The sequence below is a fragment of the Sinohyriopsis cumingii genome, chromosome 9 (assembly GCF_028554795.1).
Source record: "Sinohyriopsis cumingii isolate HCF-2022 chromosome 9, ASM2855479v2, whole genome shotgun sequence".
NCBI classification, from domain to species: domain Eukaryota; kingdom Metazoa; phylum Mollusca; class Bivalvia; order Unionida; family Unionidae; genus Sinohyriopsis; species Sinohyriopsis cumingii.
The window spans coordinates 55,573,882-55,598,095 of NC_142969.1; the positions used below are offsets into that span (position 1 = coordinate 55,573,882).

The 24,214-nt window shown below is 34.4% G+C and overlaps 1 protein-coding gene and 1 long non-coding RNA gene across 2 annotated transcripts; both read left to right on the top strand.

Moving 5' to 3' along the window:
- The first annotated feature begins 63 nt into the window (after positions 1–63).
- Positions 64–2,245, top strand: LOC149791856 (uncharacterized). Its single transcript, XR_016423220.1, has 4 exons — positions 64–139; positions 634–727; positions 1,213–1,290; positions 2,094–2,245. It is a non-coding gene; the product is annotated as an uncharacterized LOC149791856 (long non-coding RNA).
- Positions 2,246–7,774: 5,529 nt separating this feature from the next.
- On the top strand, positions 7,775–22,950 carry LOC149791857 (A disintegrin and metalloproteinase with thrombospondin motifs 17-like). Its single transcript, XM_089969279.1, has 6 exons — positions 7,775–7,878; positions 8,332–8,502; positions 13,279–13,414; positions 21,345–21,455; positions 21,860–21,901; positions 22,261–22,950. Exons 1-5 carry the CDS (start codon positions 7,796–7,798, stop codon positions 21,893–21,895), a joined length of 537 nt encoding a protein of 178 aa, XP_089825405.1. The 5' UTR covers positions 7,775–7,795; the 3' UTR covers positions 21,896–21,901; positions 22,261–22,950.
- Positions 22,951–24,214: the final 1,264 nt, after the last annotated feature.

A 24,214-nucleotide genomic window follows, 5' to 3' on the forward strand; every position in this document is an offset into this window, starting at 1 on the left:
TAAACATTTAATATTAATGACTGGACATATACAAATATGTTTACTCACTGCAAATTATATGCGCAGATAAATCTCGGCAGTTAACCCACATCTACTATGTCAATCTCGCCGTACTGATAGATTCAGGATTATGGGACTTGTAAGTGATTTTTGCATGAAAACAAACTCTGTAATCTATTCATCTTTCTCTCTCTGTCTTTATCATCCATCCCTAATATCAGAGCGAAACTGATTTCATTATGTGGCACCAATTATTTATGCATCAGGTAATCACAAGGCTCACAGTAATGCGTGTCTAAAAATGCATACAGCATATCTGACCTATCAAATTTAAGCAAATTTCAAGTATTATTCGCCAATTCGCACTGCGATTGCAACGTATATATATATAATGATCAATTCATTGTGATAATTTAATTTGCGGTATGTTACCATTCGTTCTGTGTGTATGTATATGTGTGTGTGTGTGTGTGATTTGGATTTTTAAAAACATTTCAGTCATATCGTTACGAGGTCTGCTCTGAGGCAGTTTATAGTGATGTGTATCACTTGTGCATCATTCCGCAGACATTTAACATCATGTCCCACCGAATCACATTATCCTGACACGATATATATAATCTATATTTGCAGCTATACCTCCATGATACACTCCTATAATATCTTAACAAGAAATCGTGATGTGAGAAGAAAGATTAAACAAATTTTTTCACACGTCATGAACGGCGTAAGTTATGAATTTGTAACCAATGAACACATTAACATTCATTTAATTTATACCCATACGAAGCCATGTTTTGAATTGTCTACATCGGGGCTATTTTACAGCTATTTTGAAGCATTTCATTTGATTCGATTTCTTTTTAGATAATTATAATACACCTTCCCTAAGCAGGCGCATCTGTAAACTGGTCCATTTTGTCGCACTGCATAACAAACACGAACATGTTTATAAATTCAAAACCAACGTTCATATAAATATTTGAATCTATGAAAAAATAAATCTTTTGATATTAATATTGCCCGGTGTAAAGATATTTCATAATACTTTACAAAACGAAACATTCTTTTTTATGCCAAAGTTAGATAATTATGCAAATTACATGTGTATAGTCACAAAGAACAATTTTAAAAAAGCAATTGTTTGCATATTTTCAAGTTTATATCGTAAATTATAATAAGACTAAAACCTTTATTTGTATTTTATCACAGGTAAATATGCTCTACAGAGGAATAGAAGATACTAGTATATCAATCAATATTTTCCTTCATGACTTTATCATTTTTAAGGTAAGACATGTTCATCGATATGCCAGCCCATGTTTGAGAGCTTGCTATATAATGCATGTTTTGTCATTATACAAATGAGTTAATCTAATTCTTCTATTACAACAGAGGTTGTAATTATTAACACCTTCACGAGTTTGCTGCTATTGATATCTCTCAAGTGATCACCGAATAGTTTTGCACCGATGACAGATAATTAAGGAGAATAGTTTCAGCTAATCCACATATTTAGAAAATGCGTTGATACTTCTATGGCAAATCCCAGGAAGCAAAGTTACAAAATGCAATATCGTGTTCATTATTACCTATATTGATTTATGATAGATATTTAATGAAATAAAATATCTGCATTCTGTCCACATCTTTTTTCACCCTGAATAAACAATTTTTGAATTATTTTAAAGAGAGATGACAAATAAGAACGCAGGTTAATTTGAATAAGATTACTTGATATGATATACTTTCTTTCACGAAAATTATCGAATTATGACAGAACCAACAAAACAACGTTTTTCGAAGATCGAGCTGGTTTCATATCATAAAGATTTAAAGGTTAAAAATATATTGATGTCTAATATTTAATGTCTCATGCAGAGAAATACGAAACTGACAGGTTTATAACTTTATCTTGAAATATTGAAATGTATGAACGAATTATTAAAAATGTGGCAAATAGGGTTTTCTAGGTTTCACTGAACAATAGACATTATAATATATTTTATACGCATTGATTATCAGAGCGATTACAAGCCAATTCAAACCGCTATATCATATCAACATATTTTTATTTGCTTTTTTGAGTATAGACAAAAAATGAATTTCCACATGAAGGATCTAAGGTGGTGCGACATAATGGGACATATTATATTGATCTAAATCCCTACCTTGATGATATTGTAAGCTGGGACAAGAAAACAGATGTGAGGAGACAAAAAACTTTTGGGCACGGAATGCTCTTTACGAGGTAAGTAACTGTCCACCGTTTATAACATTAATGTATATTATATACTGATGATGCGCGGATTGTACCCAGCTTGCATGCTATATGCGATTCGAGCGATATGACCAATAGATACCAAATATACATTTCATTATTTTCTCATTATAGCTTAATAGTTTGGAGACAGGTTGTAGCTCATAAATACAACTATTAATTTTAAGGTTACATTCATTGCAATAAACACGGTTCGGTGTTTCCAAATACTTATACAGAAAATTATATAAGGTACACAAGAAGGCATGCAAGAAAACCGTTCTGATTCCATAATGGATTGTTTCTGAAAATATTTGAGTAATAATCTATCACAAAATTTTTAAGGTAGAACAGACGTTCGATGCATATCGTTTATAATGTAATGGAAGTTGAACTGTTCTTTACTGAGAATATGGTAATATTTATTTCTAGATTATTTTAAATAGAGCCTTGCATTGGTTACACCATGAATACGGACACAAAATGGACATGTCGGTTGTATCATATATCAGAGGCTCTTTAATATTTCTAAATCATAACATCACTTTATTTCATTATATTTTCATTGTCGAATATTAAATAGTCTTAAGGCCTTTTGTTATGGGTTTGTTTTCTTTTCGTTTATCTCAGCAACATGACAATGATATTGATTCCCATCAAGTATATTGTTAATTATTGGTCAGCATCGACTTTAAAATATTTGCTGTACATCATGCCCAATGGTGTCTAGATATATACCGCTACGGTGGCCTAGTGGATAGAGCGTCCGCCTCTGATGCGGGAGTTCGTGGGTTCGATCCCCGGCCGAGTCATAAAAGAGACTTACAAAAATGGTACTTACAGCTGCCTCGCTTGGCGTTCAGCATTAAGAGGTTAGTGTTAGGACTTGTCGGCCTGGTGTCAGGATAATATAACTGGGTGGGACATCATGCTACATGTATGCGGCATGATGCCCCAGTGCTAGACAGCACTATAAACTGGCACATTGCAGACATCTTAGCGATATGACTGAAAAATTGTTACAGCTACGTTAAAAATCAGAATCACATCACATCACATCTAGATATATATTTTTTAAGCGTTATACGGAAAGAAAGTGTGATACACAATGGTAATTCAGTTAGGATGTGTTTCTGTATGTTAACTGGAATAATCAATTCTTTGTCATTTAACTCACACCTAGTTTTCCTACATTGCTCATAACTTACATACGAAAATAAATCTGAACAAAGTTGGTATGATGTAAAAGTGCAGATCGGGCCAACTCAGCTTGACTGCCTCGCAGTGTGATTGGCAATGTTACTTAGTGTCCGTTTTCTCAGAACGATATACGTAAGAAAGTTCAAAAAGTGAAATGTCAACGCAGGCAATAAACGAGCCACATGCAGGTTTCTTGGAGACGTTTTCAAAGTCTGCACCTTTATAATTTAACTAGATCTCTAGGGATAGCAATATACAACAAATGAATTACTGTATTATTATTATTATTATTATTATTTTGATAGTTGAAATTTAATGAAAAGATAACGTAATTATTAAACATTTAATTTTTACTGATTATGTTATGCAAACTGTAACGATGTCAATCAATGTAGCTTTCAACAAGTTTATAACAAAATGTGACAGTTCATATGTCTATATCGAGGTCCACGTAGAGCTAGCACGAACTCTCAATTAAATAATAAAAGAAATTTATTTTGGTAATAGCATAAGTGTGTACTACTGTTTACAACCAAAAGAAGCCTTTAGTGAGAGCTGAAGCCAAAATATGTGCAACCAAAACAGATCTTCCCACCCGCAAACTTCCCGACAAATGTCTATATATGTTAAGTACTTCCAAAAATGGTCCAATAAGGTTGTTCTTTGGTGATGGCATGCAGTGATGACTTGATTCCTCTTTCAGCCCGCTATTTGCTTTGATTATGTTTCATTCTCTGCAAACGATATATTGTATTTGATGTTTTATTTCCTCTCTGTTTCCTATATTTGTTTCTTGTCGTGTTGTTGCGCATGATTTTTTTAAAAAAAGAAACGCCTTATTGTTGTATAAGTGACGATTACAATCATTTTGCAAAAGGAAGTTCTTTCGAAGAACAGTTTTACTGTAGTGCTCCGTTGGGTAAACATTTTCACAAACATACTAAGCAATGCAAAAAAGTGGCAGCAGGTACATTTGGCAGTTACTTGAAGACGAATGCCTTCCGGGAAAATAGGTGATGCAAGTACGTATATTTGCACACTAACTAATGGGTTTGTTGTACACACACACACACACACACACACACACACACAGATATATATATATATATATATATATATATATATATATATATATATATATATATATATATATATATATATTCTTGAGGTCGAAGGTAACCGTCTTAGCAATTTGGAATGCAAAAGAAGAATCCAACACAAATGAAGCATAAAAATGATTGTCTTGCTGCATATATTTTTTACATATACCAAGTGTGTGTATTTTTGTTACCTATGTCACGTATAAATAGGACTAATATAACTTTTTTTCTTTTTATTTTATGAAAAACGTATTCTATACTCAACGGAATTCATTGCATTTAAGAATGCAACCGTTTCTTAAAATATTTTGCTTTTGTACCACGTTATCAATGTCATTGTTTGTATGTAAATGAGGATTAAAGATTATGATGTGCTTCAAATAGCATATTGTAAATGTACATACTATATATTTATTTTAGGTACAAATTGTATGATGAAGACCTAAGTGAAATTGATGCTAGTGGCAAGTGCTCTCTCTCTCTCTCTCTCTAATAGCACGTCATTCCTTATATGCCTATGTGAAAAATTCCTTGTTTAGGACCATGTATAAATTTAAACTGACTTCTAACTCAGGTCTCCTCCTCCATCCTATGGAATGTACCTTGGGTCTCGACTTTAAAACCAGACTGATCGTTTATGTTTTCATATTTATATGCTAGTTGGCAACTGTAATGTTAGTTCACTGTACGGGGCCCCGAGTGGCCGAGTGGTCGAAAGCGCTCTCCGTTACGGATCACTGCCATCTCACCTCTGTCTGCGTAGGTTCGTGTCTCGGATTCAGCCAATGTGGGTATGTCAGAAAGCTTGCCAGTAGCTTCTCGAGGACCGGTGGTTCTTTCCGGGTTTCTCCCCGGTTCTTCCTCCACCATTAATACTGGCCGCCATGTATAGCCTATCGTGTGCTGCAAAATGGCGTTAAACCCTACAACAAAACTTCACTGTACCGTACCAATCGAAGTCATACTTATCAATATTTGTAAGGGATAGTTTCCTTATATTTCTACATAAAGACATCTAGTATTACATTTAGAGACAATCTGTTGCATGTATCATGAAATTTGATTATGCAGTTGACGCTTAATATGTTACAAAACAAGACCGCCTGATTCATCGTCCTGATTTAATAATACAAAACATGACCTAACAAGACAGTACCCACACTTGTATTATCTCATTCAATAATTTTTTATTGATCTCTGTATATATAATCTAACTGATAACATGTTTTGTCCTACACTATTTGTTTTCATTTCTCTAATAAATGCTACTACATTTGTTAATACTAACATATAGCACAAACAAGTACAACACGTTGCAATCAGGGATCTCAGAGAGGTGACAATGCTTAATACCATGCCAAAATGTATCTATAAGAGTAACATATATCGCTAGAACTCTGTCAGGTCCCATTATTTTCCATCGAACCAATACTCAGTTACACGATCAGTAATTTATTGCTCTCTAATAAAGCGGATTGTCAAACATGTAATACCCTTATATTATGTAAAGAGTGGACTATTACGTTAGGATGTTAGCTTCTTATGATGTAAATTATTCCGTTGACAGATTTACTTCATCGAAGGTTATATCAGTATATACACTGGCATACACCACGGATCCTTCAAACAGCATGCATATTTCGTTATCTAAGTTGTGCTGAAAATAATTATCTTTAAGCTTCTCTTGAACCACCTATACTGAACTGACCTTAATTCAAAATACCAATCCAGCTTTCTTGCAAACAATTATACCGTATTTCAGCTTATTAATATGTTCCATAGTGTAAGTAATGCGCTTGATGGCAAGAATGGCATATGTTTAGTCTTTTGGGACATCTCAAAAGCATTTATTCCGATTTGGCATAAAGATTTAATACATAAAGAGCAATTGCATTGATATATCTCTTTTGGATTGGTTATCTGACAATCTATCGAGTATGCTTCACACAGATTTTATAAATTTTGCCGAATCAAATAGCCTTTATGTTGTGGGTAGCATACCACAAGACTCTGTTTATGGTCCCTTATTATTCCATGTGTATTCTAACGATATAGGCGATGACCTTTTGAGTGGCACGATACTCTTTGCTGTGAATAGATCTATTGATTATTCTTATGACATAGAATATGAACTGAACACAGATTTTCAATCGGTTGACGATTTGTGAATGCAGTGGATGGTTGACTTTAATCAACCCCGTACTGTGGCAATGTTATTCTCGTGTAATCTAGAATCGGCTTACCTTGAACTAAAATTAAAAACGAAATCAAATATCTTGTTGAGTTCAACAAACACATTGACGTAACTTTAAGCAGTCTAGGACACTGGACCAAACATATTGGTAACATTTATGTCGACCCTAAAAATGATAATTGATTTTCAATTTAACACTTATCGGGAAGACATTAGAAATGATACACATTTCATATATCCGCCCCTTACTAGGATAGTGTACGGGGTGGTTATTCCACAGAAAACCTCTCCATTTAGACACATTACAATTATAACAGGGATAATTGCACATGGGTTCACTGGAAGTGTCTCCTGTAATAAGATTTATAAAGAAACTGGTTTATCTACCTTGTCAGCTACACACTATTTTCGTAAGCTATGTTTTCGTTCATAAAATTGTCTCTCCTTTTCATCTTTGCTAAAATTCTAACACCAATGCTCAGTGAGACAAACAGACATAATCATAGAAATAAGAGTAATTCAAAGGCATTAATGCAAGACTCAACATAAGCAGAATCGTATTCCCGTATTTTATATTCGTGTTTGGAACTCACTACCAGATATATTAAGAAGCGAAAGCACCTATTCTATCTTCAGAAGTAAAATAGACTAAGGCAGCACAGGTGCCTACCCATCTTTTCGTTGGTAAAAGTAACATATCTTTACTGCCTTCTAGAGTTAGAAAAACTATATTGACTTACATAATTACTTTTTATTCTAATCATTTAAGAGATAATCATTGCGTGCGTGAGGTGACGATTTAATTTAATTAAACAATACTTGTACTTATCGTTCTTTATGAATTTATGTTCTATGCCATTCCATTGATATCAATCAAACATATTCTTATTAGTTAGTTACTGATTATTGTGGTTTTGTAACCAATATAGCATACCCGTCCATATCAGAGTATCTGATAAGAAATGCACTTTGGTTTGTAAATATGGCATCTATTTTTCTTCTTGCTTCATTCCAGGTATCAGCTATGTAGGGGATATATGTATGGTTGGTAGAAGAATGTCTCTGGTTGAATCAGGTTCTTTGCTTTGGATGGTACATGGAGCAGCACATGAACTTGGACACAAGTAAGTAATCTCCTTGCGCCGTATTTGTCTCACGCATGTGCGTTCACCCGCTTAGCGCTTCTGGTGTCCCATTTTGCATTCCCCATTTATAAAAGGGCCACTATCATCAGTCGTTAATCCATGGCCTGTGGTTTCTTCCGAGATTTGTTTTCCTATCTTCAATTATCAGATCACTATATCATCATGGTTGTCAAAAATATTTCGTTTTACTATTAATTCAAAATACGTTAAGTTCGATAATGATCTGACACATGTGATTTGCGGAAAATTACCAGACCAGCTATTTTCGCATCATTCTAAATTCAAAGTATTTCCCATGGGTGTACGCATAACCCTGTTTAGCTTAAGGTGTACTAATACCGACGTATCTATTAAAAGTATGTGTTGTCTGAGCAAAATACTTAGTTTTCATTATGTTTACAGTCATACGTTTTACATGTCTCTTATTTCCAGTCTTGGAGCATATCACGACGGTGACGAGAACGCCATGGCTTGTAAGGCAGATGATTTTTTTATTATGAGTGACGAAAGGGTTGAACCCTATCTTGGTTGGCCATACTCCAAAAACCCATGGTTATTCTCTAAGTGCTCTGTGGAAGCGTTTAAGAGCACTCTAAAGAAGAAGTATGTACACTGTTTATTGATACATATACTATTAGAAACTTTAATTTGTTTTAGACCTCCTTTGACACGAGTTACTGGCTTGACCGGTAGTTGTTTAGAACGAACACTGTTACGCACTCACTTTGAAAGCATCTACCGGTTCGACCCTTGGCATCAAGAAGCATCGTGTAAATAATGAATATAAAGACATCTTGGACAGATGATATATACTTAAAGGGTGTATATGCAATTTTTGTATCCAACATGTCTCTGTTGTGTGTCTGAAGAAAAAAAATTAGATATGATTTCGATTGAAACTAAAGGGGATTGATCGCTGAATCTCCTCCATTTAACATAAGCATTGCATCCTTCTGACTTTTTTGTGTGCAATTGTATTCAAATAGTTGTTTGTTGGGTAACGCAATTGCACTTTTGTTCTTTGAAACCATCCAAATCTATGATATTTGCTTTATTTTATAGGCAAGCCAGTGCAATAATTTTGAGACAATTATATAGAAAAACCGTAATCATGCCCTGGATTTTACATCATTTCATTCTTATTACAAAACTCAGAATTATAAGTCTATGAAACTTTTGCATTTACTACATAGTTCACGTATGGAACTCCTGTCTCACCCAGTGCATATATATAGCATTGAAATTACAACTTTGTTATTCACATTCATACATATTCATGTCTTACCAATATGTTTCATATCCACTGCAGTAGATGTACTATGTAACTGAACATATTCTGCGCGTGCATCTTGATAACACACATTATTCATGCCTAGAGTGAAAACATTCAAGGAATTTTAAAATCTCTTTCCATTCAGGATCAGAGTGGATTTACCATTTTGAATGCTTAAACACGATTACCTGTCTTGTCAAAATACAAAGAAGTATCGAGAAAAATATCTTTAGCTATTTTGGTAAACAAGCTGACAAAATTAAACATCAACAAATAAAAAGGAAGGACCGTTTCCATATAAGAAATTGTATATGCTATATAATATGCTTTAGTAGCAATATTATTGATACAATTGTACTCTGGTGTCCGATTTTTGTTTGAAATACTTTCTTATAGTTTTGTGAACTCTTCGTTCATGCAACTTTTGAGTTTCTGCTTTCCATTGTCTATTTTTGCAAATATTCTATCATCGAAACAGTATACACATGCTATACAATTTCATGTTGTTTTATATAGCCCACAAAGTCGTTTCTCGGCTTAATTGCATCTTGTACCCTGTAAAGCACTCCTTCTTTGGATGACTTCCAGTTTCTTCCTTAAGAAGAAAACTCGCAATCACATGCCTCTCCCCGTTGGATTCTTGGAACAGGCTCTGGTGATGTGAAATGTTAATTTCCTTGGCTCTTATCTTATTTGATAATTCTTTTTAGATAGTCACACGAATTCTGTGTGTATTTGTTAACAGTAGCCCTCGTATCATTATGTTGTGTGCATACATAACTGCCTTCTTCTTCTTTCAATATTATTCTTGCTTCTCCTTCTCGGACCTTTTTTTAAAACCTCATCAGGATTATTTATTCCAGGATAATCAGATAATTACATGGATGGCTTCCAAAGGCTGTATTATCTGCTTAAGGCTGTCATTCTCTAGCACGGATCATCTATCATATTTTTTCTCGATCCTTCCGTCTCACATGCCCGTTTTGCATTGTTTATTTATATTTCCAGTCATTTGGGACTGAAATTGATTCAGGTACATCTTTGTTATCAATGACTTGAACACGATTTCTCTATACTCTTATGAAGCCAGTTTACACATTCTAGACATCGCCACCAACTGCCTGACTTTGCGTCCGAGCAAATGGGCTCATATTGGGGATAACCCTCCTTCAAATGCACGGGCTATTGCCTCATTAAATTGTACCAAACCCCCAGTGTAATTGGTGGTTTGTTATACTCTTACTCCGTAAGATGCTTCATCGATGATATCTGAGATTCTTCCACGACCAGTCATTTTCAAACTTACACATTTAAAACCACAATTTATGTACTTACCCCTCCATCAAGCAAACTATGCAATGCACACGTTGCCTGCAAGGGTGTGCCACTAACACATAATTATAGGCTATTTTGCTTGCTGAATATTCAACATATAAATATTTGTGAATTTCGATTGTTTTAAACATGAGTTTCAACAGGTTTAACAAATACTGACAGGAATGACGTACACATAATCTCAAAACAGTTTTACATACTGAATAACAGTTACTAGAACATAAGATTTGCCATTATTCCCTGCTTTGTAGAGTTGTTGAATGATGTGTTACGGATATATATAACATAGTTTTATTTAAGTCAGTTCGGTTACTGTCATTTTTTTTGGAATTTTTTAAATACGTGGTTGGCACGTATTATAAGAAGAGTACATGTACAGGCTTTCTCCATATTCATAGATCAAGTTATTTCTAGGTTCATATCATCAACTAACTCAATTTTTACAAGTAGTATTATTCTCTTAATTACTCGTCACCCCAGTCGTACATCTTGCAGTTATAAATTTTAGACTTGGCTGCAAGAAACAAACATTTGTGTTCCTCGGTAGACAGCTCTCATATACAGAATTGCATAAATGCCGTTTAAGTGTTTATTTAAGTTTCGAAAATTCCTTTGAGTAATGTATCTTCAATAAGTTTGAATGTATTAAGTATTGAAAAGCTTTATTAACCTCCTTCCATGGGATTGATTGTAGTATTGAGTGTAAACTTCGAGACAAATAGTCTTACAGGGTTTTATCAATTTGTAAATTTATCAAAATAGATCATCAGGAGATTATTATAAAGAGAGGCGCACTGTTGGCATACGTTGGGGCCCTCAAGAGCGCAATTACCACCCTGAAACTTATTTTCGTGGCAGTTTTGCTCCAAAAATCAGTCTTTTTATCGTATGAAAATAGGAATACTTTAAAAATTGCGAAATATATTTTACTTTGCTTTTTATTTCAATCTGTAGGAGCTTTTACGCATCTCAGAAGGTAACTTACAAATACGCTCTTATTCTACAGCATCAATGATAATACTATTCTGGACCTACTGAGGAAAACAACGACACATCGAACACCTTAGGGCATGTTGAAAGAGTTATAAATATCTAAAATCACATTAGAAAGTCATTGCCCACAATAGACGTGTATGCTTCTATGAGAACCATAATGTTTTGTAAGTACATCTGCGACATCTGTAGATGGGCACAGAAACAGCAGTCTTATCATTACTGGTGATAAATGGGTTCAATTTGATGACTTCTAATGATCAATACCATTCTTTGAACTGGTATTGTGTTCTTGATTGTGATACGAGCAGGAATAGCCACTGGATTCTTTCTTCACTTTAAGAAACTCGATGATTTTGCGGAAACAATTATTCATACAAGCTGTTCGTCGTATTATTGATATTGTTTTTGTTAGGAAAGTGCTCGTTTTTGTAGTCGTTTAGTAATCCGTATCCAGTATCAAGAGCCTTAGATAATTTGACACTTACCTATGTTTATATCAAGGCGCACTCTTCGTCCTCCTAACGACAAGGCCGGTGTTGCTTACAAGTGTTAGCACACTTGCACCATTACAGAGACATCATCTTGTTATGGCGATGAGAAGGCAACACAGACTGATACATGTTTGTCGGTAGAATGAATTTAAATTTGGTCAGACCTTCATGCTGGGGAAAGTGTTCAAAGGTAATATTTTGTTAATTTCTGTCACTTTCTTTCTCGTATTATAATTCGACGAATGACGTCGCCATCGCCTTGTGCCTGCCTGCTCCTTGGAAGGGCGAGATAGGTTCATGATGGCAAGCGATTCAGTCTTAATTTGACCTTGAGTATTTCTCTCTATAGGAATTCCTATATGCCCTCTACAAGTGAATATACATCTATTCAGATTCATTCTGTGAGGATGTAGCAACCCCGAACGATGACATTTATCGTCCGAGATTTGCATGAAGTGATCAGAAAAGACACATTCAACAGGACTTTTGATAGACGGAAGACTAATCGTCTGTAGTTAAAAGCAAAATGCAAGTTATTTCTTTGAAGACAAAATGCAGTGGGACACAGAATGTCGCAAAACGGAACCTCATTACAGACTAATAGTTTTGTTTTAATTATATTATACCTGTTCACACTTAATTTTTCTTTTCTTGTTGTTTAGATGTCCCTATCTTGTTGTATTGCAACAATCGTATGTTCTTCTCCCGTTGATGGTCTACAATATATCTGTCTTTTCGTTCGGTTTTCTTTTAACATCTGGAAGTTATGAAAAAGAATGAAAAAGTTGAAGTATTTGATTCAAGGATAAGGAATCGAGAACGCGCAATCTTGACCCAATGCATTATCTGGAACATTAAAAATTACAGCAATAGTCAAACGGTTAGCACAGGCTTGCAAATTATCCACTGCGTTAATATTCATACCCTTTATACTTTGCTCATCTCACTTATTTGAATAATAGGGTTACAACTGTATTAGGGAATGTTTAGTTTCGTTTTGTATATACATAAGTTTGTTAGAAATATTAGTCCGATTTAGTTTTAGTTAATAAGGGGTCAAACATACGGAATATTTAATTAGCACATTTACTTGTTCATATAAGACTACACAATAGTAACATGTCATGTTATGTTAATAATGTGCACATGAAGGCTCATGTTATTTACATGGGGTAATGTTAAGTTCCGTTAAGTGTTTCATTTGATTGCTAACCGTCGTTATGCAGATAATGTCCCATTGATCATAGACTATCCCACTACACTAATTTTATATTCGCATTTCAGAACGTGCCTGAGAAGCCCGGGTCCGTACTATAACCACGGGGAATATACCGAACATGTGATGAAAGAGGCAGGACAGGTGTTCACAATTAATGAACAATGTGAGCTCATTGTTGGACGCAACTCTGCCTTATGTGAGGTATTATATTGTGTATGCATTTATGTGTGGAAACAAACGATTGAATGCATGAAGTCGTACAGAAGTAGAATTGTGTATGTGTTACAAATCTAAGATGTAGGCTGGGCTAACTGCCAAGCTTAACTTTAAAGGTATTTGAACGCTTCACTGACCTTTCATTCCGACTACCGGACCCTCTGACACTGAATCACATGCTGTACTATTCAGTAAGATTACATAGTAGAATCACAATATTTCTAACAGTTATGACTTTTGACGTAACAAAACGTCGATGTTGATTCTTGACAAACAATGTATATTTTCGGATTTAAAGGGTTAACTAACTCCATAATTTTAATAGACCAAATTGTTCATGTACACTGATGGTTGTTTTTGAACCAGAATGCTTCAGAGGCAGTATCAAATTTGGAAACTAGAGCTTATTTAACCATAGTGTATTGTTTGTTTCTAAAAGTTGTTTTCTAATAACCGCGGCAAACCTAAAGTAAAAGTAAAACATGAAGCACAATTAAACGAACCATATCGAAGTTGATCAATTAGGAATAAAAGTTTAAAATTTGTAACCGGACAAAACGCTTAGTAATCGAGTCATAGGCATTACCACTATAAATGAATCGATGAGCTGTTATCGCAGACTGAAATCCTCTAAAAGTCAACATTATTATTATTTCTCTAATTGATCTTATAAATTCAAAAGCATTTGCCTTCATTTAATATAAAGCAATATTAAAGCCGATACATAACATGCATGTATTTCTAAGGTGAGGTATATTGATAGCTACATGTAAAATAGATAAAGAAATCAATCGCATCACCTGGAAACTACAAAATAAATAATTGAATTATCATCACATTGACACAAGTGAAAAACCCGATACTGTATATCTAAAAACATGCAAAACAGAATGTAATTGATATGATCTCATGATTATATGATAGAGTTCATGTTCTGTTTAAAGGATCACATAATTGAACACATATGTCCAAATGTAATTTGTATTATCACATGTTAAACCTAGCGTTAGCAATGAACATTGTTAGTTACATACTGTTATATTTAGATTTTGAGATTTCATCATCATGCATACTTTACTCCTAAATGTAGATATATGTTAGCCATGTTTCACGCTTCACTTCAAGACAATTTATTTAGCTGGGTCCATGCTTGAATTTTGAAACAAGATGAATGGATATCAATTAAGATCATATCCTAACAACCAAAGGAAGTCATATGTATATACGCTTAGCATATAATGTGTTAGATAACGTTTATTCGTTTAGTTTAAAATATCATGGGTGCTTTGCGTCCTGAATGCATACTTTTACACTATGAATTATGACAACATTTGAGATATATCTGCATCAGTACTTGCCCATCATCACCAAAGTATGTGAATGTGTTTCATATTTCATGCTTCTTTGACACTGCCAGGGTTACCCAGTGCAAGAGTCATCAGTCAAGATAACCGTATGCATATATTTAGTACAACATCAATACATAAAAAAGGAGAATGTGACAACCATTTTATATTTAAAGGATAACTAGAAATACTTTCATAGCTCTTGAACACGTCATGTTTCTTTATTACGTAAATAATATGGTTATAAGTTTATTTACAAAACTTGGTGTGATGATGCATATTGTTGAGTGAGACGCCCATATCACAAAGATGGTCACTGTGACCTACATGTTTCACATCACATACGTTTTATCTTTGTAGAATTTTACTGTTCATGTTTGAATCTTTAACTGAAAAAGCAACATTCGTGCAAAAAATATTGGTGAGTAGATCATTGTCATACAAAGTACATTTTGACCAATCATAACGCTTAGCGATAATGAACACTATTATCACAGGTCAGTAGCTTGCTGTTCTAGCTCATAATGAAAATTCCGCTGATTTGTGTTACAACGTTTGTTTTTAATTTTGATTTATCAGACACTGATGATGCGAGAATCGAGTAATCGATAATGGCATGCATTTATGGAACAACCATAATTGTACACTCAATACGTCTCATGTGACTACAACTTAATATTTTACTGGCTGTACTTTAGTTTCTATATTTAATTCTTAATCATAAAAGATTGTTTGTATGCGTACATATGTTACCTAGAATCCAGAAATTTGGTGAGTGGATACATTTTGATAATGGTTGCATCCTTATTGTACAAATGCATTTTTATGAATATACTTCATGCTTCAGTGAATTTTACGCTCCATTCATCGCATATGATGTATCACATTTGGTACAATGCCATACAACCCAATAATTATGAATGTGACTTACATCCAATGATTTACAAAAATGTACTCATTATTTGCTTTTATGATCACATCTAGCAATTACTACTAGACCTATATAACTCCGTGTTATTAACTCTACAGTTTATGGGTGATACGCTGACATCAACAGGTTTAAATGTTACCACCAGCAAAACTACAATATTCATATCAACATTTTAAATGTCTCATTCGTTTATGAATTAGTATTAGAATTAGATGAGCCGACTATATTCGGATGCTTTTCATGTAATGCTCCGTCCTCGTGGAAGTTCCCGTTATCATCATGTCATATGAAACAGCGTTGTTGTATATGCAAGTCTGCGTCAGGAAATATGACCTGTACCTTTTGCGGCTGAGGGTTTGCAGTCAATGTTGATCTCCTTGATGTCCTGTTCTACATGTCTGAGCCAAGTGCATGTCGATAGCGATTTTCGTTCAAGTGCATCATTTAAAATAATCAGTTGTGATCCTTATCTGTAAAGTCTATAGAATATGGCATAAGACTTGCAATTGCCAAGACCTGGTGGTATATGCGACCAACATTCTCTTTGATCTGTTCCTGACTTCTGAATTAGTAATGTTGTGAGGGCATAGAAGGCCAAGTGTTCTCTCTGTATGACTAGGTTAGTAAACTATATGTACTATACAGACATACCTTTGCATCAAACCAATATATGTTATTTATATGTTGTGGAGTAAGTAAGCGAGAGAGAGAGAGAGAGAGAGAGAGAGAGTTAGTTAAAGGAGTCCAGTGTCTCTGCCTCGAGTCCGTCTGTTGTTTTGGCTGACGTGATGTTTTATAAACTGGTTGTTTGAATTTTACACTTTGCTAATCCCATGGCCCAAAATCATTTCATCCTCTTGCATGATTTCCTAGGAGATCAACACCAGGAAAGTCAATTAGTCAATCGGAATTCCCTCTTGTAAGGAGTAAATATTTTAAAGTCCTTTCCCACGCATATAGCACATAAAAGATGCGAGCATTGACCTTAAATGTCACTCGTCTATCACACAAGGTAACTATTGACTAATGAAACTAAATGACCACACTGCGAGCTGTCACGCCATGGTTGATCAAAGCCTTAGACTTATTCCAGTAACATTCGGTTTGCATTATAAACTTCAACACAGCCAACTGCTCAAAGAAGCATAGATGTATAAGATAACTTAATTTAGTACATCATAATAATGTAAAACAAGTACACAGCAGAAGTCATACGTTATTATTGTACCATGTGTTCTATAACATTAGCAAGACAATTCCAAACATTTTCCTTAATGTTGACATATATGGCCTTTGGGTCTCAGAGGTTTCTGTAGTTTTGAAATCTTTCAACTTCTGACCTTTTTATTAGTAGCTAATATTTGTGGTTTCTTCAGGTGCAGATCATTTATCAAAATATGTGGTTGAATAAGGTACATGTCTAGAACTAATGCTGAGCAGACACTAAAGTGGTAAATGAACAAATAAGGATGGGGTCAGCGGTTGAATACCAGCTTTCATTTTAATCAAAGTTCATTAATCGCAGATCTTACAGCAAGCTCGCGTCTTTGTTCTAGTTTATTATCAATGCAGAAATGGCAGGTTATGGGAACGAAATTGAAGCTGGAAATTACAAAACAGTGTATAATTATCATATTGTTGAGTCCAGTTTACATATGCCCATAGTTGCCTTGAAGGTTTCCTACAAAGGCTGTTCACATGTGAGTTGAACAGCAGTTGATAGTCAATGAAATTTCCTAGCAGTCTAATATTTTTTATTCACCGTTAATGAGAGCACTGCTTATGTGTACCACCGGTTTCATTCCGAATCTTGTTTTACTCAAAAGCTTGTGATATAAATGTCTTGCAGAGTTGGCTTGCATTTTATTCGCAATGAATCACTCAACAAGTTAATCAGAATGTTGGATTCTATTTCAAATGTGTTTATAAGAGTGTCAACATATGTTGAAGAACATGATACTTGTTAAAATATGCATAGTTATATAAAGATCCATATTCAATGAAAGCATTGAAAAGTGTTGGTAAGTTGATCTTAACTTGACAAAACCCTTTTCTGAATACCTGTCAAGCTAATCCGGGAACCATGTATCCTACTTTGCTGCTTCTATTTGACAGATAGACAGTAATAGTCCAGACCGCTCCGGTGGCCTAGTGAATAGATCGTCCGCCTCGGATGCGGTAGGTCGTGGGTTCGATCCTCGGCCGAGTCATACCAAAGACATACAAAAGTGGTGTTAACAGCTGCCTCGCTTGGCGCTCAGCATTCGGAGGTTAGTGTTAGGACTGGTCAGCCAGGTGTAAAGATAATGTGACTGGGTGCCACGGCATAATGACCCAGTGCTATACATCACTATAAACCGCCACAATGCATATATCGTAGAGGGGCCCCGAGTGGCGGAGTGGTCTAAAGCGCTCACCGTTACGGAACCCTGCCATCTCACCTCTGTCTGCGTCGGTTCGAGTCACGGGTTTGGATAATGTGGTTATGTGAGAAAGCTTGCCAGTAGCTTCTCGTGGGTCGATGGTTCTTTCCGGGTTTTTTTCTGGGTTCTTCCTGCACCATTAATACTGGCCGTCATGTATAGCCTATCTTGTGCTGAAAATGGCGTTAAACTCTACAATAAACAACAACAACAACAACAACAACGACAACAACATCAGCATATATCGTGGCAATATGACCGAAAAATTGTTAAAGTTACGTTGTAAATCCAAATCACACACACATTAACTGTCCAAATGCGCCATTTGAAATACTTAAATTGCAAATAAGAGTTGTATGAGGCAGACAATCGAAAGCATTGGGAATATGCATCAGAAACACAGCTACATATTTGTTTTAATAACATTCCTCCGACTTTACGTACACGTAACATAATGGCATGACATTATTGATCATTATCAATTGCACCCTAATGATGTTAGCAATGTTCTCAAAGACTGCTTGTGACTGGGTCTCAATCGATTTACTAGAAAGTTTCTTATAATAGGTAGAATGCTAAGAGGTCTATATTTATTTTTATCAAGAAGACTTTTTATTTGAAAATTAGAACCACTTCAACACACTTTATGTAATCAGGAGAACATATTTGGCTCTAAAATTGTGTTAATTAGATCTCTGATTGGTGGGCCAGTTTAACAGGAATCTGAATTCCTCCAGTAACCTTTTCGAATTTAAGCCTATTATCACTTTACATCATATACGTTGCATATATAGCTTTTCTTAGTTCTTTTTTATGTTCACTTTACGTAGTGGTTTTCTCCGTGAGTAGAATATCTATATTGTAGCATGATTGTCTCTAACGTTTAACAGAACTTTAATAAAGTTAACTTAGGAGGATTAATAGACTATAAGTCAATACTGAAAGACCGGACATCCATGGACGATTTTGTACATGGTTTACAAAGCCATTCACATGAAAATCATTGAAACTTCAATGCCATTATTTTCTTCTGATTACGTAGACAGCAGTGCGTCTTATGGGAGTAAAAACGATATTATGATGATCACTAATTCTAGTAGTCATAGTTTGGTTATTAATACATTGGGGATATATTTTGTTTGTAAGCAAAAGGTCAAACCAGGGTCAACTACATCCATTCCTAAACAAGTAGTTATTGTCAAAATAGCAAAGGTATCATATTGACATCAATATTTGGAAATGTCATGTATGTCCAAATAGAGATAGTAACAATCATCTGTTCACAATTAATCCTTAACCAGTAAAGCGTTTGGGTATTATGCACGCTATGATTTGACCACTTAGTCTTAATTAGATAAAGTTCATAATTAGCCGATCAGGAGAACATATTTGACTCTGATATTGTGTTTATTAGATATGTAATCGGATTGGTGCGCCAGTTTAACAGGAAGGTGAATTCCTCCAGTATCTCTACCGAATTTAAACCTCTTATCATTTTACATCATATTCTTTACATATATAGCTTTCCTTAGTTGTTTTAATTCACATAACGAAGTGGTTATCTCCAAGAATATGTATAATTTCATGTAACATGCTTGCGTATAACGTTTAATAGTTACTAAGGCAGGACTGGTAGACTCTAAGTCAATACTAAAGACAGGACAGCCATGGAACATTTTGTAAATGGTTCACAAAGCCATTCGCATGAAAATCTGTAAAACTTCAATGCCGTGATTTTATTCGGATTATGTAGTGCGCAGTGCGTCTTATCTGAGCAAAAACGATATTATGATAATCATTAATTCCATTAGTCATAGTTTAGTTATTCTTACACTGGGATGTATTATTTTTGTAAGCAAAAGGTAAAACCAGTATCAACTACATCTATTCCTAAACAAGCAGGCATTGTCAAAATAGCACATCAATCATATTGGCATCAATATTTGGAAAGGTCATGCATATCCAAATAGAGCTAATATGTGACACTTAATCCGTAATCAGTAAAGCGTTTTTGAAACAAATTCTCAAAAAGTGCTTTTTTATTAATGGGTCCTATGCACGCTATGATTAGACCATATAGTCTATTTAGAGGAAGTTCATAATTAATCCTGTCCGGGTATTCAAGTTCTAGTTTATTTGTCCTGCGAGCTGGGACATCTGATAGAATAAATAAACTATCCTTACCACCACTGGTAAATTTACACCCATCAACATGAAAAATAAAGTTTCTGAAAGAAGAAATACATTTGATTTGCAATATAATAAAGACATCAAACATTTTATCAACTAGAACTTTACGAATTTTCTATAAAATATAATTGTTTTTATGGTCTATATCACGAATAATCATAAAAATATATTCTTTGGTGGCTAGAACATACGACATTCTGAATCGGAAGGGACGACTACTTACGTTGGTACTGTTCCAACACACAAATAAGACCTCATCATGTTATGAAATACGAATATGTAAAAACGTGTCACATATTGCTTCAATTACAAGGAAAAATGAAATGGACAAGTGACTGAATATATAGGTCGTAAATTGCAATTGTCACATCAGTACATTTAAGATGAGTCCAGCGATTACATAAATGAGATGGAAGCCATGTGTGTTTTTATTTGATAATTTACTGCAGACAGTTCACGGGTGCCTGATCGGGTATTGATTGACCAGACATCAAGAGTTACAAATCACTTTGTTACTCAGTATTGCTATAATTTTCAGATAGGTTGTATTGCCAGTTGAAGAAAGCCACTTGGAGAGCCATATCGTCATGTATTTTAGATGGTGGAGTAATTTCAGTTCAAAATCTGGCTTACGCAGTGTCCATTCGCACATTAAAAAGCTAGTGTTGATGAATGGTTAAGAAATGTTGGAATATTTGTCAATCAGAATTTTCAAAAAATATCAAGGCAATAACCCGGCAAAGGATAATATACCGAGAATCTTGTTTTTCTTTCCAATATTATGTAAAATTGACACCTATGAAGAGACTTATATTGCTAGGACCAGGTGCACAGTCGTCAATGTTCGCAGAATGTTAGAGGAGATGGACACATTCTTTAAATATCATAATTGGCAATAGAACCCGGCTTGTCAGTTTTGCATTCATTGGAACACAGCTCTAGACTACGAAATTATATTTAGTGACTGGCAATTCATGTGTCATAATAGGCATCAAGCAATACGTACTTTTATTCCTTTTTTAAAGACTGCTATTGAAAATGTCTGCCTCCTAATGAGATGTACGGATCCAAAAACGAAAATTTGCGGGACGAGATATTATGGTGCAGCCCGAGGTACCGAATGTGGAAGATATAAGGTAATCTCTCCACTCTCACCCTCTTTAAAGACAAACAACAGGTTCCTATGTTTCTGAAAATCAAATCCATGATGGTATTTTCTAACGAAGGAAAACACGACACAAAAATAACTTACAACATCCGTAGCAAATGATGCCAAGAATGGAAAAACAGTTCAGTACGTTTTTCAAAAATGCACACTTAAACCTTATAACAGCCACATGACCTCCCTTGCAAGTCATCTAAGAACCAATTTAACGTAACTGAAACAATTCCACAATCCAGCGTTATATTACAAATATAGAAAGGCATTCTATTATATATATATATATATATATATATATATATATATATATATATATATATATATATATATATATATATATATATATATATATATATATTCCTTTCTTCTTTATTTCAGTGGTGCATTGATGGACTTTGTGTTCCTAAACGCTAGAAATAGGTGAGTTAGAGCCCAGAAAAACAACAGTTAGCCTCCCATTTGATACGCAATTAACGGCAGTTAATTGACAGGGAACATAACTCTATACGATATATAATTTCATATGTTCATATTCCGTTAAACAGCAAACAAGTACAAAATCATTCCTTAGGGATTATTTATTAAACACACTAATGAAATTTTCATTCTTAATAATCAGCGATTATATGTGAAGTATTTTAAATTTACAGTCCATTCAGTGTTGTTGTTGTTGTTGTTGTTGTTGTTTATGATGATGATGATTCCATACTCTTGAAATGAAAGTTCGCCCAATTAAGGAAATCAAGATGGTCATTTAAGATCGTCCTTCTCTTTTGCAGGACCAAGCTTATTTGTGACAATCGCAGCAATGCATGCATTCGGAAACGTTGCAGGACTACCAAGCTGAATAATAAATTAGAAAAAGCATTTTTGTATTTTAGTCCCCAGCAGCTCATATTAAAACACATGTATCAATTCAATATATCTGTACCTGTATATTAATTTACATTACTCATTGCAACCAGCACTATATTCATAATTTTATATAGGTAATGGTATATATATCCACATTGAACATATTAGTGCATCGTGTAATCAGGTCATTTTTTGCTGGGTTTGAACCACGAATACAAAAGATCAATTATAGATCAACCACGCGTGATGTCACTCCTGCATTACCCATGTGTTCCTAGCAATTACTAAAGATCAACCATCTCTTTATTTAAATGAAATACTCAAATCACACTATAATTTACATGTTTTGTTTTGTTTTAACTTTTAAACGTCTTGGAAAATAAAACTAATTGATGAGTACACTCACTGACTAAATCAAATAGTACTTAGATCAGTAAGGATGTAACGGAGATAGAAAGAAAGTGATACATTGACTTGCCAGCATTATTGAAATTAAAAGAAATAATAATGAAGTGACTTACGAAAATTAGACATTTTGCATTTAATATCATGCAATCATTAAGGCAAAACTGCTTTCAGAAATACTTTTACTGAAGACATGAACTTACTTTATTATCTGCAATTACATGTGAATAAAGGTTTAAATGCAGTCTTGATGTTGTATATGAATAATTGATATCACACAAAGAAAACTAAAAAAATTCTTCTCATTACACAGATAAACCTTCATTGTCGAAATTAAAATTATGTTATTGACTTACTGTTTAAAGTACCTACCAGAGTGAGAGCGAGATGCGTTAGCGCTTGATACTAAATATCATGTTAATCAAGTCTCCTAATTAAAACAAACCCATGATTTAACTCTTGCTTTTTTCTTAAAGAAAAAAAAAAATAACAGATCATTAGATCCGACCTCTTATGCATGGTCTCATTATCCATAATTAATCGTTTACCACGAGTCGTCAATATACGTTATATATTTTGAAGGACAAGTATTCTGATCGTCAACTGTAAGCCATTCATTTTAATTTCATGGTTATATAACCAGTTTCTCATATCAGTAGAAGTTTGATTTCAGTTCCTAAACATATTTGTTTACAACAAGCATAACGAATGGAGTTGATTCGTATAACAGACAAGCACAAACAAATAAATGAATCCATAATCTTTCAGTTTAGCAAGCATCGCACTTTAAGGAATGAGACCACTAATTCTTTTTTCCGTATACATTGAATGTTAGCTTTAGAAACACTTTGTGCACTAGATGACCCAGTAAAAAACGCACCTAGTTCTTGATTTAAGTCACCTAAAATGATTTGATAAGCATGGCAATAATCGGGTACAACCAGAAATTACATTACAATTTTAGGTTCGAAATGCTGATGCAGCTGCTATTTACGAAGCTGCAGGAATAGCTATGGCTGGTAATATTTCTCTGTTGTTTACACTATAAAATAAAAGACCATACAACATAGCGATATAGTAATGTATGCAATACATACGTTGAGCACAATCAATGAAAATGATATATGGTATGATGATTTAATGTGATCAAAGAGAAAATTCGGTGGCTATCTATCTATCTATCTATCTGTCTGTCTGTCTATGTATGTATGTACGTATGTATGTATGTATGTATGTATGTATTAATCTATAGAGAGAACAAGAGAGACAGAGAGATATACCGACATACAGGCAGACACAGACAGGTGGTATATGGGTAATTTCATGTTTCTTTAAAAGGGGTACGGCATCTGACGAGTATATGGGTTTATAATTGGATTTTGAAACGATGTTGCTTTAATCGACTTGTCTGTGAATTTAATTTCTATCAGCCTATCTTCACATGCCTACAAACGTGTTTGCAAAATTGCGGTA